The 14,085-nt window shown below is 43.3% G+C and overlaps 1 protein-coding gene across 3 annotated transcripts in view; it reads right to left on the reverse strand.

The window, feature by feature from the left end:
- SAC3A (SAC3/GANP/Nin1/mts3/eIF-3 p25 family) overlaps positions 1-14,085 on the reverse strand; it is an 85,624-nt gene that overhangs the window by 57,516 nt on the left and 14,023 nt on the right. For all 3 annotated transcript variants that reach the window (XM_087371517.1, XM_087371516.1, XM_087371518.1), the window contains one exon: positions 12,146-12,246. In XM_087371517.1, coding sequence (XP_087227643.1) covers positions 12,146-12,246 — 101 coding nt within the window. The remainder of the gene's footprint in view (positions 1-12,145; positions 12,247-14,085) is intronic.

A 14,085-nucleotide genomic window follows, 5' to 3' on the forward strand; every position in this document is an offset into this window, starting at 1 on the left:
CGTTTGGTATTGGATTCATCTCACCTTACTAAACGGTCTCGAGTGTACTTGATTACATGCTATGCCTAGTATAGGCATGTGTTTTTTGATGTGATAGCCTAGAAGAACTCCGTTAAAAGAGACTGCAGCCCGTTTAAGAGGACTAGAAGATTGTGAAGGTGATGCTCAAGCTATTCGCATGGTCATCATGATCTTATCCTTTATGTTTGCACTCTTGAATATGTTGGTGAATCGACAACACCATCAACAGACACAATGATAGATTAGGGATTATTTCATGCGCTGGCAGCTTGGTGTGAAAAAGAGTTGAGTCTTTGGGTAGTTTTTGACTATAACAATGGAGTAGTGATTCTCAATGCTTTCAACTTCTTTTACTATGCAAATGTTGAAGAGTACAATATCTTAAAGCTGTTATGTGCACTTCCAATTGTGAAAAGGCTGATTCTTGAATGCATGAATACACAATGTTTTCATGGTGCTGGTTGGTCACTTATTTTTGAAGATTTTGTTGAGAAGCACATTGTGGAGGGTTTTCAACAAGTGGTTATGCATAATCAGTTGGTCTTGGTATACTAAGGCTCTGTGGAATCTTGTTTGGATCTTGTTTGGGATATTATTTCGAGCTTGGTGTTTCCTTTTTGTGTTTCATCATGATGAAAATTCCAGTGTTTTGAGGGACCCAAGGGGAAGACCCAAAGTCTTACCTTCGAGATTATGTTCGAGGATGCCGGCTCTCTGGATGGTCCATGAAGCATCAAGCGGAGATTTTGCCTGATTTTCTTGAAGGTGTAGTCTTAAGTTAGCATGAGGCCTTACCGGACTCTATCAAGGAGGACTGAAACCAAGTGGTGGCCGCAGTGAAGCAGAGATTTGGGGCATTGGAGTCGCCAAATGCTTTGATATTGCAATTGGACCAGTTCTATCAAGGAGAGGGTGAGATGGTCTCTGCGTTGGCAATCCAATATGAAACTCTATGGACAAAGTATGAAAGAGCGGCTTTGTGAGCTGTAGCATCTGCAACATCAATCCCTCAAAGTCTTTCATGGATGAAGCACTTAAAGATGAGCAAATTTGTAATGGCTTTGGAGCCTCTTCTTCGCTCAAAAGTAATGAGTAAAGATCCAACAACATACGTGGAGGCACTTCGCATTGCCACCAAGAAAGAAGCTTCTCTACAGATTGAATCCTCTTTTGTATCTTCAACAGCTTTAACTTCTGATGTGGAGGTAATGGGCACTCCTCAGGTACCAAAGTCCTCTGAGTTAGATCATAATATCTCCCAATTAATGGCAGAATTTGCTAATTTGAAATTGCATTTCGTTAATGCACGACAACCTAGAGCACCAAAGAGTGAGGATAGGCCTCGAGATAAGAGTGGGGTCACTTGCTATGAATGTAATGAAAAAAGTCACTATCGCCCTGAGTGTCCTAGATTAAGAAAGAAAGAATAAAAACAAGTATCCTTGTTAGAAGCTTCTTCAGGCGATGAGCAAAGAGAGGTAATGATGGCTAAACGGGGACGTGGTAAAGCAAAAAGGAAGAAGAAAGCAAGGAAGAAGTAGATGAGAAACATCAAGAAGAGGAACGCCGTATTAAGAAAAAGAGAGCACCTAGAAGAAGAATTAGCAAGTCAGACTTTCCTTTAGGACAAGGAATTTGAAGCTCATATCACCTTTGGTCAATTACTTGCTTTGACTTGTTGTTAGACCTTAAAGAAAAGGAAACTCATATCACCTTTGGTCAATTACTTGCTTTGTCTCCAAAACTACATAAAGAAAGGGGAAAGCTAGCAAGCACAAGAGAGTCAAAGAAGAAAAAGAAAAAAAGTTCCATTCTTGTTGTTCAAAAAGTAGATATAGATGTTGGTAATGATGTACCTGTGGTTGATGTGATCATTGATGGTCAAGTGATTTCTAATGTGTATATTGATGGAGATGCATCGATTGATGTCATAAGTAAGAAGACCATGATAGATGCTGATTTAAAATACTCTAGTACTACCTCTCCTCATCGCATCAAATTGGCTAACAACACTAGGGTAAAGACCTTGGTAGTTGTAAAGAATCTGGAAGTGGACATGTGTGGAATTTCTGTGCCGACTACTTTTCAGGTGATCCCTACCAAGCCAAATGCACGTGCCTATCCATTGATTTTGGAAAGGCCTTGGCTACGCAAGGTGAAGGCTGTTCAAAAGTGGAATACTAGAGAATTGATTTTGCAAGAAAATGATAAGAAGATGCGCTACAACATCAAAAGTCGTAAAAAAGTTGTCAAGGAGAAGTCTTCAACATCAGAGAGTTCAAGCTCTGACTTTACCGATGAAGAAGAAGAGACATAGCGTAGCTCCAAGGAGTCCAACTCAAAGGGTGAGGTGGAAGGAGTGGCCTTTGGTCTTTGTCTTGATGCTAATCGGGACGAGTTAGAAAGGAACAAGGTAGTGGTGCAAGAAGATCCTATAGAGACACTTCATGTGAAGGATGTGGAGCATACTAAACGACGCCAACACGATGAAGAGCTTCTTGGTGATTCTCTATCAGATAGTGAGAAGCTCCAGTACTTGGATATGTTAGATGATTTCTCATATCTCTTTGCAACAAGCTATTCACAGATTCGATCAGTCTCTCTTATGGAGCATAAGATTAAGTTAAAGCCAGAAAGCAAGCCAGTTGTGCAGCACTTAAGGCGATTGGAGATAATCCAAGCTGAGGCACTAAAGAAAGACGTAACACAACTACTTGAGACAAGATTATTCTTTCTTGTGAATGATTCAGAATGGATATCTCCTGTAGTTGTCACACCAAAGAAAGAAAATAAGTGGCGGGTTTGTGTGGACTTTCGTCCTTTGAATGCATGCACTAAGAGCAATATGAAATACTAGACCAAGTAGCAAGGCATGAGATGTATTATGTATGTGATGGGTATTCTGGGTACTTTCAAATTCGTATTCGGAAGAAAGATCAAAAGAAAACATCATTTGTCACACCAATAGTACCGCCAAAACTATGTAACATTGGCCAATGATTAGTAATAAAGATGTGTACACGCGTCTAGGCCCTAGGGGCAATAGGAAAGGAAAAGGGTGCATTAGAGTGCATTGAATGGTAGGTGCATGGGTCATAGGATAAGGGAAGATGGAACTTGAGTGATCTCAAGGGACATTAATGAAAGGGTATCACCCTTTCATTGTGAATCTCACAAAGCATTCTCATCTTATCACAGATGATCCGTGGTAAGCCATCCGTCCCTCACCAAATCATTTGGGCGGAGTTTGGGTCACCCCCATTGCAACTAGATGCGGCATTTTAGGTCATTACATATCTGTACAGAGTCAGGGAGTATGGGGATTACACATCCGAACGTAGGAGAATCCCATGGCTAGCACTGTCCTCTTCTATGGCACTTGCAACAAGGGGAGATTAGAGATGTTGGTATGCACGCACAGAGAGATGGTTTGTAAGACTAGGGCTCCACATGGACAAACTACCACCTTTCCAGTTCAGCGTGAATGCTTCTTTCTCTCCCCTCCTATCACACAAGGTCAACCAGGTTATCCGTGAGGATCTACTACAACTACACACATTCCGGACTTGGTTGGGCCCGAGTGATCTTCTAGTGAGGCTGGGCTTCTTCTTACATATCACAGTGGAGGGGTTCATTGATCCACCAGGATACACGCAGATTCACCTACCCCACTCGCTGAGAATCTCCCTTGGGCAGTTCCGAGTCTCTTCACACAGACTTCGTATCGAGAGCGGCCAAGCAGAGCAATTACCCAGGGAGAGGCGCATATGCACACTGTGTAACATGCAGGAGGTTGAGACAAAGGGGCATTTCATCTTCAGGTATCCTGTTTACTATGAGATCCGAGAGCGTTTCTACTGCCTCTTCAGAGATAGTTATGGAATGTTGGCTCGTGTCCTCTCCTACCCAGACAAGCGATGTTTGGCTGGTTTCGTTCATGAGATGCTCAAACACCGAGATAGGATACTCCGAGCACGAAGACAAGAGCAAACTTCTCCCTTGACTGATACCTCTCAGAGCTCTATCACGAAGTTCTTTCAGCCAAATCACATAGATCCCCATGACGCGAGACCTCGACATGACCGCGACCCGGACCCGACAGCTCTGACAGAGGGGTGACTCACAGATCACACTTAAGGACATCCCCTCCTTGTTTAGGGTCGAAGCCCGACCGACGCGGGTCATAGTGGCCTTGGTTAGACGCAGGCTGCGACCAGGAGACGTACCAGGACTGCACCCTTGAGGGGGCGACAGCATTCTATTGCTGACCTCATGCCTCCGCTTCCACAGCCTCATCCATCCTGATATCATGTTGCTGACGATGATGATGATGATAGTTATATATATATATATATATCCGCTTCCACAGCCTCATCCATCCTAATATCATGTTGCTGACAATGATGATGATGATGGTTATGATGATGATGCCGACGATGATGTTGAGATTGATATATATATATATATATATATATATATATATATATAGATAGATAGAGAGAGAGAGAGAGAGAGAGAGAGTCCGGATATGACTATGTTGTACTTAGGACTTAGTACTACCATTTTGCATTTTATTGCATTCTGCATTGGTGTGGATGCTCGTTTACAGCTCCAGTGTCCACTACCACATCTCATTGTATTCAGATTTTTTCGCAGTCTCATAGACCCATCGGTCTTCCGAAGACTTTAATAAACTTTCTCTACCACATTGCATTGGTCACTGCTGAATTATATCTATAATTCTAACACCCCCGCCTCCAAGTTATTGCAGAGCATCCAGAGTCCCTCCCAGCGGAGATCTTTTTGGAGACCTTAGATGGAGGCGAGTTCAGACAGCGTGTGGAGATCTCTGGCTTGCCCGAGCAGTGTCTTCGGTGCAGACAGATGGTTCAATTGGCACGGGACTGTTTGGTGGGCAGGGCCCCCCACCAGAGGCAGGAGCATAGGGAGGCTTAGCACCGTCCATCGGCTAGGCCGCAGCAGTAGGCGAGGCAGCAGCAGAGTCAGACACCTTGGGTCGAGCCCTCCCAGGGGACTTGGACCAAGTTGGAGAAAAAGAAGCCCTCCAAATCAGCTCGAAAAAACAAAAGAAGGAGAGCCAGACTGCAATGCATGCAGAATTTGAATGCCATCTCTCTCTCACCTTGCATGTAGGTCGAATAGAAACAAGTACTCTCACGAGGGCACTATTCCCCATTGGAGGTAGTTAGGGACACTTTTCCCTCTTTAAGAGGTTTTTCCCGCTAACCGCAGTTAGTTCACTAACTATGGTTAGTGACTACTAAGGTTTTGTCACTAGGACAAACCCTTCTCTCTTACTCATTGAGTTGTACTCTCTTTATACTCTTCTTCTATTTGCAACTCAGCTCTCAAGCTTTCAGCTCTCCAGCTCTCACTCTCTTGCTCTCTCTCACTCTCCATTATCTCACATTTGGTATCAGAGCATTTGATCCAGCTCCCTACTTCTTCCCCGTTCAGCTCCAGCTACAACCCAAGCTCCTGCTGCTACACCTCACCCGTACAGTCCGTACGACTATACGGAATCCGTACTTCGTCTCTGCACGTCCGTACCCTGCCGTACCGTACCCGCCGTACAGATCTGCAACACACATGTCGTCGTACATCGCATCCGTACAAGTGTTGTGGTCGTCGTACATCGCATCAGTACAGTCCGTCATCAGACTGTACGGTTTGCCGTACAGCTCCGTACTTGTACGTACAGCTCGCTGCCACCAGCCGTACAGTTCGCTGTCACCGTCCGTACCAGCACGTACCTTCTCCATACAGTCATTAGTACTCCGTACTTCAGTACATTACTTCCGTACTGGTCCTGCTTCCGTACAGCAGGTAATCTTCCGTACAATCTCTGATTCCGTACAGGAGAAACTCGCAGGTGATCTTTGGCAGGCACGTTTTGCAGACAGTCATTGTTTGGCTCAGTTTTTTGGGAGTACATTTGGGGCATTTTATTTGTTGCAGACATTGCAATCATTTTGTAGTTTCGGAGCTACACTTGGAGCAAACATTGCAGATTTGGTCTGAAATTTGGGGCTTTCTGCTGAAATTGCAAAATTTGGGGCTTTCTATACTTCTGTCCCTTTCTGGTTGCAATTTCAAGTTCGAAATTTGGGGCTTTTAGTTTTGCAGTACAATTTCTTGAAGAAATTTGGAGATTTTGTAATTACACTGCAATCTCGCAGTGAAATTTGGGGCTTTTGCAGACAGAGCGCAATTCATGCAACATTTGGCGCTTTTGATCAATTTGCCCCTTTCCGGTTGCAATTTCAGGCTTATTTTGGGGCTTTTGTGTTGGGAGAGCAATTTCTGGAGTTTTCAGTTCATATTGCCTTTCTTGGAGTGTTTTGCAGCACCTTTGGCAGATTCTGGAGAGTTTTTTATGCTTGGACAGATTTCTAACAGTGCAAGTACAAAAATCTGAGTTGCATTTACAGCCGGTGCTTGCCTGTGTTTTTTGGGAGTTGTGCATTTCATTCCTAGAAAGGGAATTCAGTTTTGTATCTGCTTAAATCTCTTTCTCAGATATGGCCCAGCAAAATCAGAATGACTTCCAGTTTGGTGGTCTTTCACAGGAAGACAAGTTGGATGGTACCAACTACTCCCTCTAAAGTTTTATGGTACGCAATATTCTGATTTCTCGCAATTTATGGGATTATGTGAATGGGGGTGAGACAATCAGCAGGTATGGCACCTAATACCCCTCCTCAGCAAGAAGGTGGAAGAGGTCGTGCACAGGGGGCAGCTGCAGAACAAGTTGGTGGTGCAGCTATAGCCACTACTCCAGATCAGAAGAGATGGGATTCACGAGATGCCTTAGCTTTGTCATGCATCTCTCTTTCAGTGAAAAGATTTATCATTCCGCATATCCGGTCGTGTAAGACCTCCAAGGCAGGGTGGGATATTTTAGAAAGCATGTATGCAGCCCGGAATGATGCAAGGGTATCTTTCTTGAAAAGAGAGTTAAGTAATACACATATGGAAGAGGGTGACTCCATGTCAGTCCACCTCACAAAGCTACAGGATCTCAGAGAGCAATTGTTAAACATAGATGAAATTATTCCTGATTCAGAGATGATTACAACCACTCTGAATTCTCTTCCTGAGTCTTATCTCAGCTTTCATACCTCGCTGAACTTATCATTGAGGGGGGGTGCAAATCCTCTCACTTTTCAGGAGTTGATAGGACTTCTGCTTCAGGAATAGCAAACCAGGAAAAACTTGGCTTCATGTGCAGGTGAACAAGCCATGCTCTCAAAGTTTAAATCAAAAACAAAGGGACAGGCAAAGACATCAGTGAATCAGCCTTCCAGTGGGTCAGGACAGCCTTCACAAAAGGCTAAAAATGATGCAAGTAAGCCCAAAAAGAAGGGTTTTTGTCTCTACTGCAAATAGCCAGGTCATCACATTGCAGAATGCAGGAAAAGGCTTACAAAAGAGAAGAAAAACAGCTCCGGTATGGCTGTTTCAGATTCAGCTCCTCATGCATCTGACAGTGGGGATGCTGCAGCCAACTTTGTTGGACAAGATTATGCCTTTTTATCTTGCATTTCAGATTCTAGGCTGGCTGTTCCACATGCTCGGGATAGTACAGCCACTTGTAATGATGATACTTATGCATTTTTGACTTGCAGTTATGACTCTTCTACGGATGCATCTGCTTTCAATGTCAATGAAACACTGAACACCTGGTATTTTGACAGCGGTGCATCCAAACACATCACTTCTAGGAAGTGTCTTTTTACTTCCTTGCATCCACCTCCCGTTGGTAAGAAAGTCACTTGTGCCAACAACTCATCATATTCAGTACGTGGCACAGGAGATGTTGAGCTCATTGCCATTGATGCCCGTTGGTAAGAAAGTCACTTGTGCCAACAACTCATCATATTCAGTACGTGGCACAGGAGATGTTGAGCTCACTGCCATTGATGGCTCAATTTTCAGACTTTCAGATGTCTTATATGTGCCTGGTATAACCAAAAATCTTCTTTCAGTGTCCACTCTTAACAGAGCTGGATTTCAGGTCATCTTTGAGGATGACAAATGTGCTGTCCGAGACAGGGAAGATGACTATGCCTTATGATTATCTGGTACTCTGCTGCGTGGGCTTTTTCAGCTTGATCTTTTTGAGAAAAGAGCAGCCCATGCTCTTGCAGTTTCTACCCCTACAGCTGCCATGCAGAATGCAAAATTATGGCTTGCCCGATATGGCCACATGCATTACAACAGCTTGATGACACTTCAGAAGTTTTCCATGGTTGATGCATTGCCACCTCTTGAGATACCTCCTCCACATGCCTGTGAAGGGTGCATTTTAGGCAAGATGCATAGATTCCCCTTCAAGAAGGATGGTTCAGTTAAAGCTATCCGCAAATTACAGCTTATACACAGTCATGTCTGTGATCCCATGAGGACTCCATCGTTGGGTGGTCATCTCTACTTCGTTACATTTATTGATGATTACTCCAATTTCACTTGGGTTTTTGGGCTGAAACGCAAATCAGAAGTGTTCACGGTGTTTAAACACTTTTCAACCATGGTTGAAAATGAAACCAGACTACAGACATTGCGCACAGATGCTTTTCTGAAAGGCAAGGGTATTGTGCATCAGCTCACAGTCAGGCTGACCCCTCAGCAAAATGGCAAAGCTGAGAGGAAAAATAGAACTCTCATGGAGATGGACAGATGTATGCTGAAAAGCAAACATATGCCTAACAAATTCTGGCTTGAGGGCTTGATGTGTGCCAATTACATTTTGAATCGGGCTCCCACTAAGGCTTTAAAAACAAAAACTCCTTATGAGGTCTGGAATGATAGAAAGCCTTCAGTGAATCACTTCCGAGTCTTTGGATGCCTTGTTTATGCTCATGTGCCAGTAGAATTTAGGCACAAGTTGTCAGATAAAGCCATTAAGTGCATATTTGTTGGGTACAGTGCAGAAAGCAAGGGGTACCGTCTCTACAATCCTGCTACACGCAAGATCATGGTCAGTAGAGATGTGATATTTGCTGAAAATTCAGCTCACACTCAGGCTGAATTTCAAATGCCTTCTTCTTCAGAGGATGTCTTTGAGGGGTTGCTACCCATTGCCTTGGGTTCCCCTGCTGATATTTCTGATGCAAATCAGAATTTACAGCCACCTCCAGATGCTTTAGTTCCGCCACAAGATGTCTTGCCCCCTCCACAGGCAGTGGAACAGGTCGTGCAGCAAGAAATTGCAGACATACATGCAGCAAAAACAGTCCCAAACTGGCTGTTAGAGACTCTCATGGAGAGTAAAATTGATGCTCCGTTACCTAGCAGGACTCGCAATGCAGCAAGGCACATGGAAGGTGCTAATTCAGTGGAATCAGCATATGCAGGTACTCTTCTTGATGAGGAGGAGCCTGCCACATTCGAAGAGGCAAAGAACAATGTGCATTGGATGAATGCCATGCACGATGAGTTGCAGTCCATTGAAAAAAATCAGACTTGGGATGTTGTAGACTTGCCACCGGGTAAACATGCCATTGGCACACGATGGGTTTTCAAGGTCAAACGGAAGCCAGATGGTTCCATTGACGGATATAAGGCAAGGCTGGTTGCTAAAGGCTATGCTCAGAAAAAGGGCATAGATTATGAGAAGACATTCACTCCTACATCCCGGATGACCACCATCCGATCAACTATTGCAATGGCTGCACATTTTGAGTGGAATGTTCATCAGTTGGACATAAAAACAGCCTTCTTAAATGGGGACTTGCTGGAAGAGGTGTATGTCAAACAACCTCCAGGCTTTGAAATTACAGCAAATATACTTCAAGTATGCAAGCTCAACAAAGCTTTATATGGGCTGAAACAGGCCCCTCGTGCATGGTATGCCAAGATCCATGCCTTTTTGACCAGCAAGGGGCTGCACAATAGTCCTACTAAGAGCACCCTCTACATCAAGATGGATGGGGGGAAAATTTTAGTCATCCTTCTTTATGTCGATGACTTACTGCTCACAGGGTCCAATGAAGACAAAATTGCAGATTTCAAAGCTGATTTGCAGACCAACTTTGACATGTCAGATTTGGGGCTGCTTCACTTTTATTTGGGGATCCAGTTCTCTCATGAGAGACGTGGCACTGTTATGTCTCAGTCCAAGTATGTTCAGAAACTCTTGGACAAATTTAACATGCATGATTGTAAGCCCATAGCCACTCCCATGGAGCCGGGGCTGAAACTCACAATGCATGATGCAGGAGAATTAGTTGATGCCACACTTTACAGTCAGGCTGTTGGATGCCTCATATACCTCTGCAACACTAGACCTGATATTCAGTTTGCAGTATCTCAGGTGAGCAGGTACATGCACAACCCAAAAACTATGCATTGGCAGGCAGTTAAGCGCATCTTCCGTTATTTGCGGGGCACAAAGTCTTTTGGCTTGCTATTTCCCAGGGGGGGTGACTTTCACATGCATGCCTACAGTGATTCAGATTGGGCTGGTGATTATGATACTAGGCAGTCCACTAGTGGCAATTGTTTCTTTTTGGGTAAATCTTGCATTTCCTGGCTGAGCAAGAAACAATCTACAGTGGCTACCTCATCATGTGAAGCTGGGCAGCTTTCACAGCAACACTTGAATGTGTCTAGCTGCAACGTCTGTCTTTGGAGGGTCCTTCTCCAATTCTCACTGATAGTCAGAGTGCCATTGCAGTGGCAAAGAATCCAGTGTTTCATGCTCGCACGAAGCACATTGAGGTTCACTATCACTACGTCAGAGAGAAGTTGCATGCAGGAGAGATCAGTATGATCTTTGTGTCCACACATGACAACGTTGCAAATATTTTCACCAAAGCACTACCACGTGAAAAGTTTGAGGCATTTCGCAGTGCCTTGACCTTATATCCGTTTGGTGATTGATCAGCCTTGTACATGACATTGGCACTGCAGGGGGGTGTTAGAATTATAGATATAATTCAGCAGTGACCAATGTAATATAATAAGCTAGTTAGGGGCACTTTTCCCTCTTTAAGAGGTTTTTCCCCCTAACCGCAGTTAGTTCACTAACTATGGTTAGTGACTACTAAGGTTTTGTCACTAGGACAAAACCTTATCTCTTACTCATTGAGTTGTACTCTCTTTACACTCTTCTATTTGCAACTCAGCTCTCAAGCTTTCAGCTCTCCAGCTCTCACTCTCTTGCTCTCTCTCACTCTCCATTATCTCACAGGGGGACCCCGTCGTCTGTCAGTATTGAAGCCATTGTCTCTGGTGGAGATGCTAGAACTGTGCCAAAACGAGTCCCTATGGAAGGAAGAATAAATTTGTACTCCTTCGGAAGCCCCGAGAAGCGGAGCATCACTGGGAATCGTGGCACGTGATGAGTCGAATCCATGTCCTCGACTATGAAGCCAGCATCACAACATCAAGTTGCTTCACTACGTCCACAAGTGTGACCCGCCAAAATGAGTAGGGAGCAACAGTAGCAGATTTCAAACATGATCCAGAAACATTAGAACTTCCAATGGGACCTGTATGGAGTTCAAAATTACTCATGGGTGACACATGACAGGATTAGTTCCTGACACAGAAGTGTATTCGACATTCCTTTCAGTTTTACACTAGACACTACACGCTTGGGGTGTGCTTGACAGCTATAGACCCCAAGAGTATTTTTCTGCATAATTTAATTCGACTTGATCACAAGACCCTTTGACCATCCACAGACATAGTTAGTAGATCTTTCATCAAGCCAGTAACTTTCAGAAACATGCCAACTGATCTGTTGCTTTGAAGAAAAGGCACATCCAGCATCCCTATGACATAAACCAGCACAGCTCTGTGTCTTTTATGATCTAACTTCTGTCAGTCACAAACTGGAATTTACAAAAACAGCATCGTATTTCAGTTTTTATAATCTTAAGAGCCCCACAGATATGACAAGGCAAAAAAGAAAGATAATCTGGAAGACTAACATTGCAATTAGAAATATTGCAAAGTACAACAATCTCACTCCTGGTTGCATTTCTGGACTTCGGAACATATGAGATTCACACAAAACGGGTATTCTATTAGATAAGAGAAGAATATGCACAAGAAGTTCCTTAAAAAATTTTACAAAATAAAATAAAGATCGTACTCTTTTCCACTCGTTGAAGCTACATTCGGTAATGGGAAAAGCGGCTCTGTATCCCAGTCTTTAGTAAAAAGTGATCCATCACTAGAAGCTGTCGTTATCATCTGCACAGCAATTGAATTTCAGCAGTAAGACTTGCTATCTCTGTTTAGATATGAATGCACAATAATAGACACATGATGGGAGCAAATACTCTGTATTGACATGCCAGTTCAGAATGAAAAAGAACTGCATCTCTGCCTTTCACAACGCTTGATGTCCCACACAAGTAAGTATTTTTAAAAAAGGGTTCCTTAAACAATCACAACCAAAGGGATGGGCACTATAAAGCCTAGTAGTTTCAGCATACTGAAAACATGAGCATCACTAAATAATTTAGTGATTGGAACTATTTCCTCTCACACCCACTCTTTCCATGTGTATGGCAAGCAGATGCACAATGCTTGAAGCCACAAAGACAAGACAAGGAAGACAACCACATCAATACTAAAGCATATGTTGTATATCCTTATCCACCCTTCACTTGGACCAATGGAAGACCATTAATCTCCCACATGGTCGAGCAAACAGCTTGATAACAAGTTAACTTACAACACAGCAAACGTATGCATCTCTTCCAATGATTGGCTGAAAATTATATGCCATACTCACATTAGCACAATCTGGTCCAGGATAAACCATTCCCAAATTGACTATCATTGATGAAAAGCTGAGCTTCTCTGGTCTGTGTAATTTTATGACACATTGATGGAAAGCTAAGCTTCTCTGGTCTGTGTAATTTACACATAAATAATTTATCCGCATGCTTACCTATAAAAGTTTGAGCTCCTTGGCAAGGGCTACAATTTAGTAAGCTATACTAGTATGTGCTGTTTGGAGGAACAATAACTATCAGGAATGTAATAGTGAGAGAAACTTGGAAACGTTTGTCCAACGGCTCCACAAGACTATCTGCCCATAAGGGATGCCTCTAAATATTTCAGCATGTTTGGTGAGCAGTAACCAAAGGAGGGTGCTAACACAGCCCTCACGATGCATGCCTTGGATATTGATGACCCTCAGACTTTACATCTGGCAGATAAGCATGAGTATTGAAAGAATGCCATGAAGAAGAGGGTGTACAAAAAGAAAGTCAAGGCATATGGCTCCATTGACAAGTACAGGCGAGATTAGTAACCAAGGGTTGCTCCCATGAAGAGAAAGGGCGTGCAGAGGGGGAGGAGGGGCGGGGGGGTGGGGAGGAGAGCATATTTTGGGCTTGGGGTTAGACTTTACTGAGGCTCTTGCACCAGTTACAGGTCTAACAGTGTAAAATTTGTGCTATCAATGGCAGCACACTTATCATGGCACCTGTGACAAATGGACCTCAAAACCGCCTTCTTGAATGGATACTTGGATGAGGAGGTATATACAGAACAGTCACCAGGCTTTGGGCAAAACAAAGGGTTTGTAAGCTTTGTAAGTTTCTTTATGAAGTCTGGACTTAAGCAGGTACCCAGTTTACAGCAAACCAAGACAAGCCTTTTTTTGAAGTCATTTGACATCACAAAGGCGACATCAGACCTAGGTCTTTATGTTACGGGCAGCCTAAAGACAGCATCATTTTTAGTCTTTAAGTCCAGCATCATTTTTATGTCTTTAAGTCCTTTGACATCACAAAGGCCATATCAGGCCTTAGTCTTTAAGTTACTGCAGCCTAAAGACTACATCATTTGCTATGCGGATGATCTCATCATTATAGGCACTCTCAGTCCCTCGTCGAGCAGATCAAAACAGCATTATGCAAGGAGTTTATATTAACAGATTTGGAGCAATTGAATTAATTTTTGTATATAGACGTACAGCAACATATAGTGACCTTTATACTTTTTTGCAAGTATCAAGAGCTTGCTGGAAAATTTTCACGTGCAAGAAAGCAAATCAGCTTCAACTCCCATGGACAC

Source organism: Dipteris shenzhenensis, chromosome 33, assembly GCF_047967505.1.
Source record: "Dipteris shenzhenensis isolate YYH24624 ecotype China chromosome 33, Dip_SZ_1.0, whole genome shotgun sequence".
In the NCBI taxonomy this organism is placed as follows: Eukaryota; Viridiplantae; Streptophyta; class Polypodiopsida; order Gleicheniales; family Dipteridaceae; genus Dipteris; species Dipteris shenzhenensis.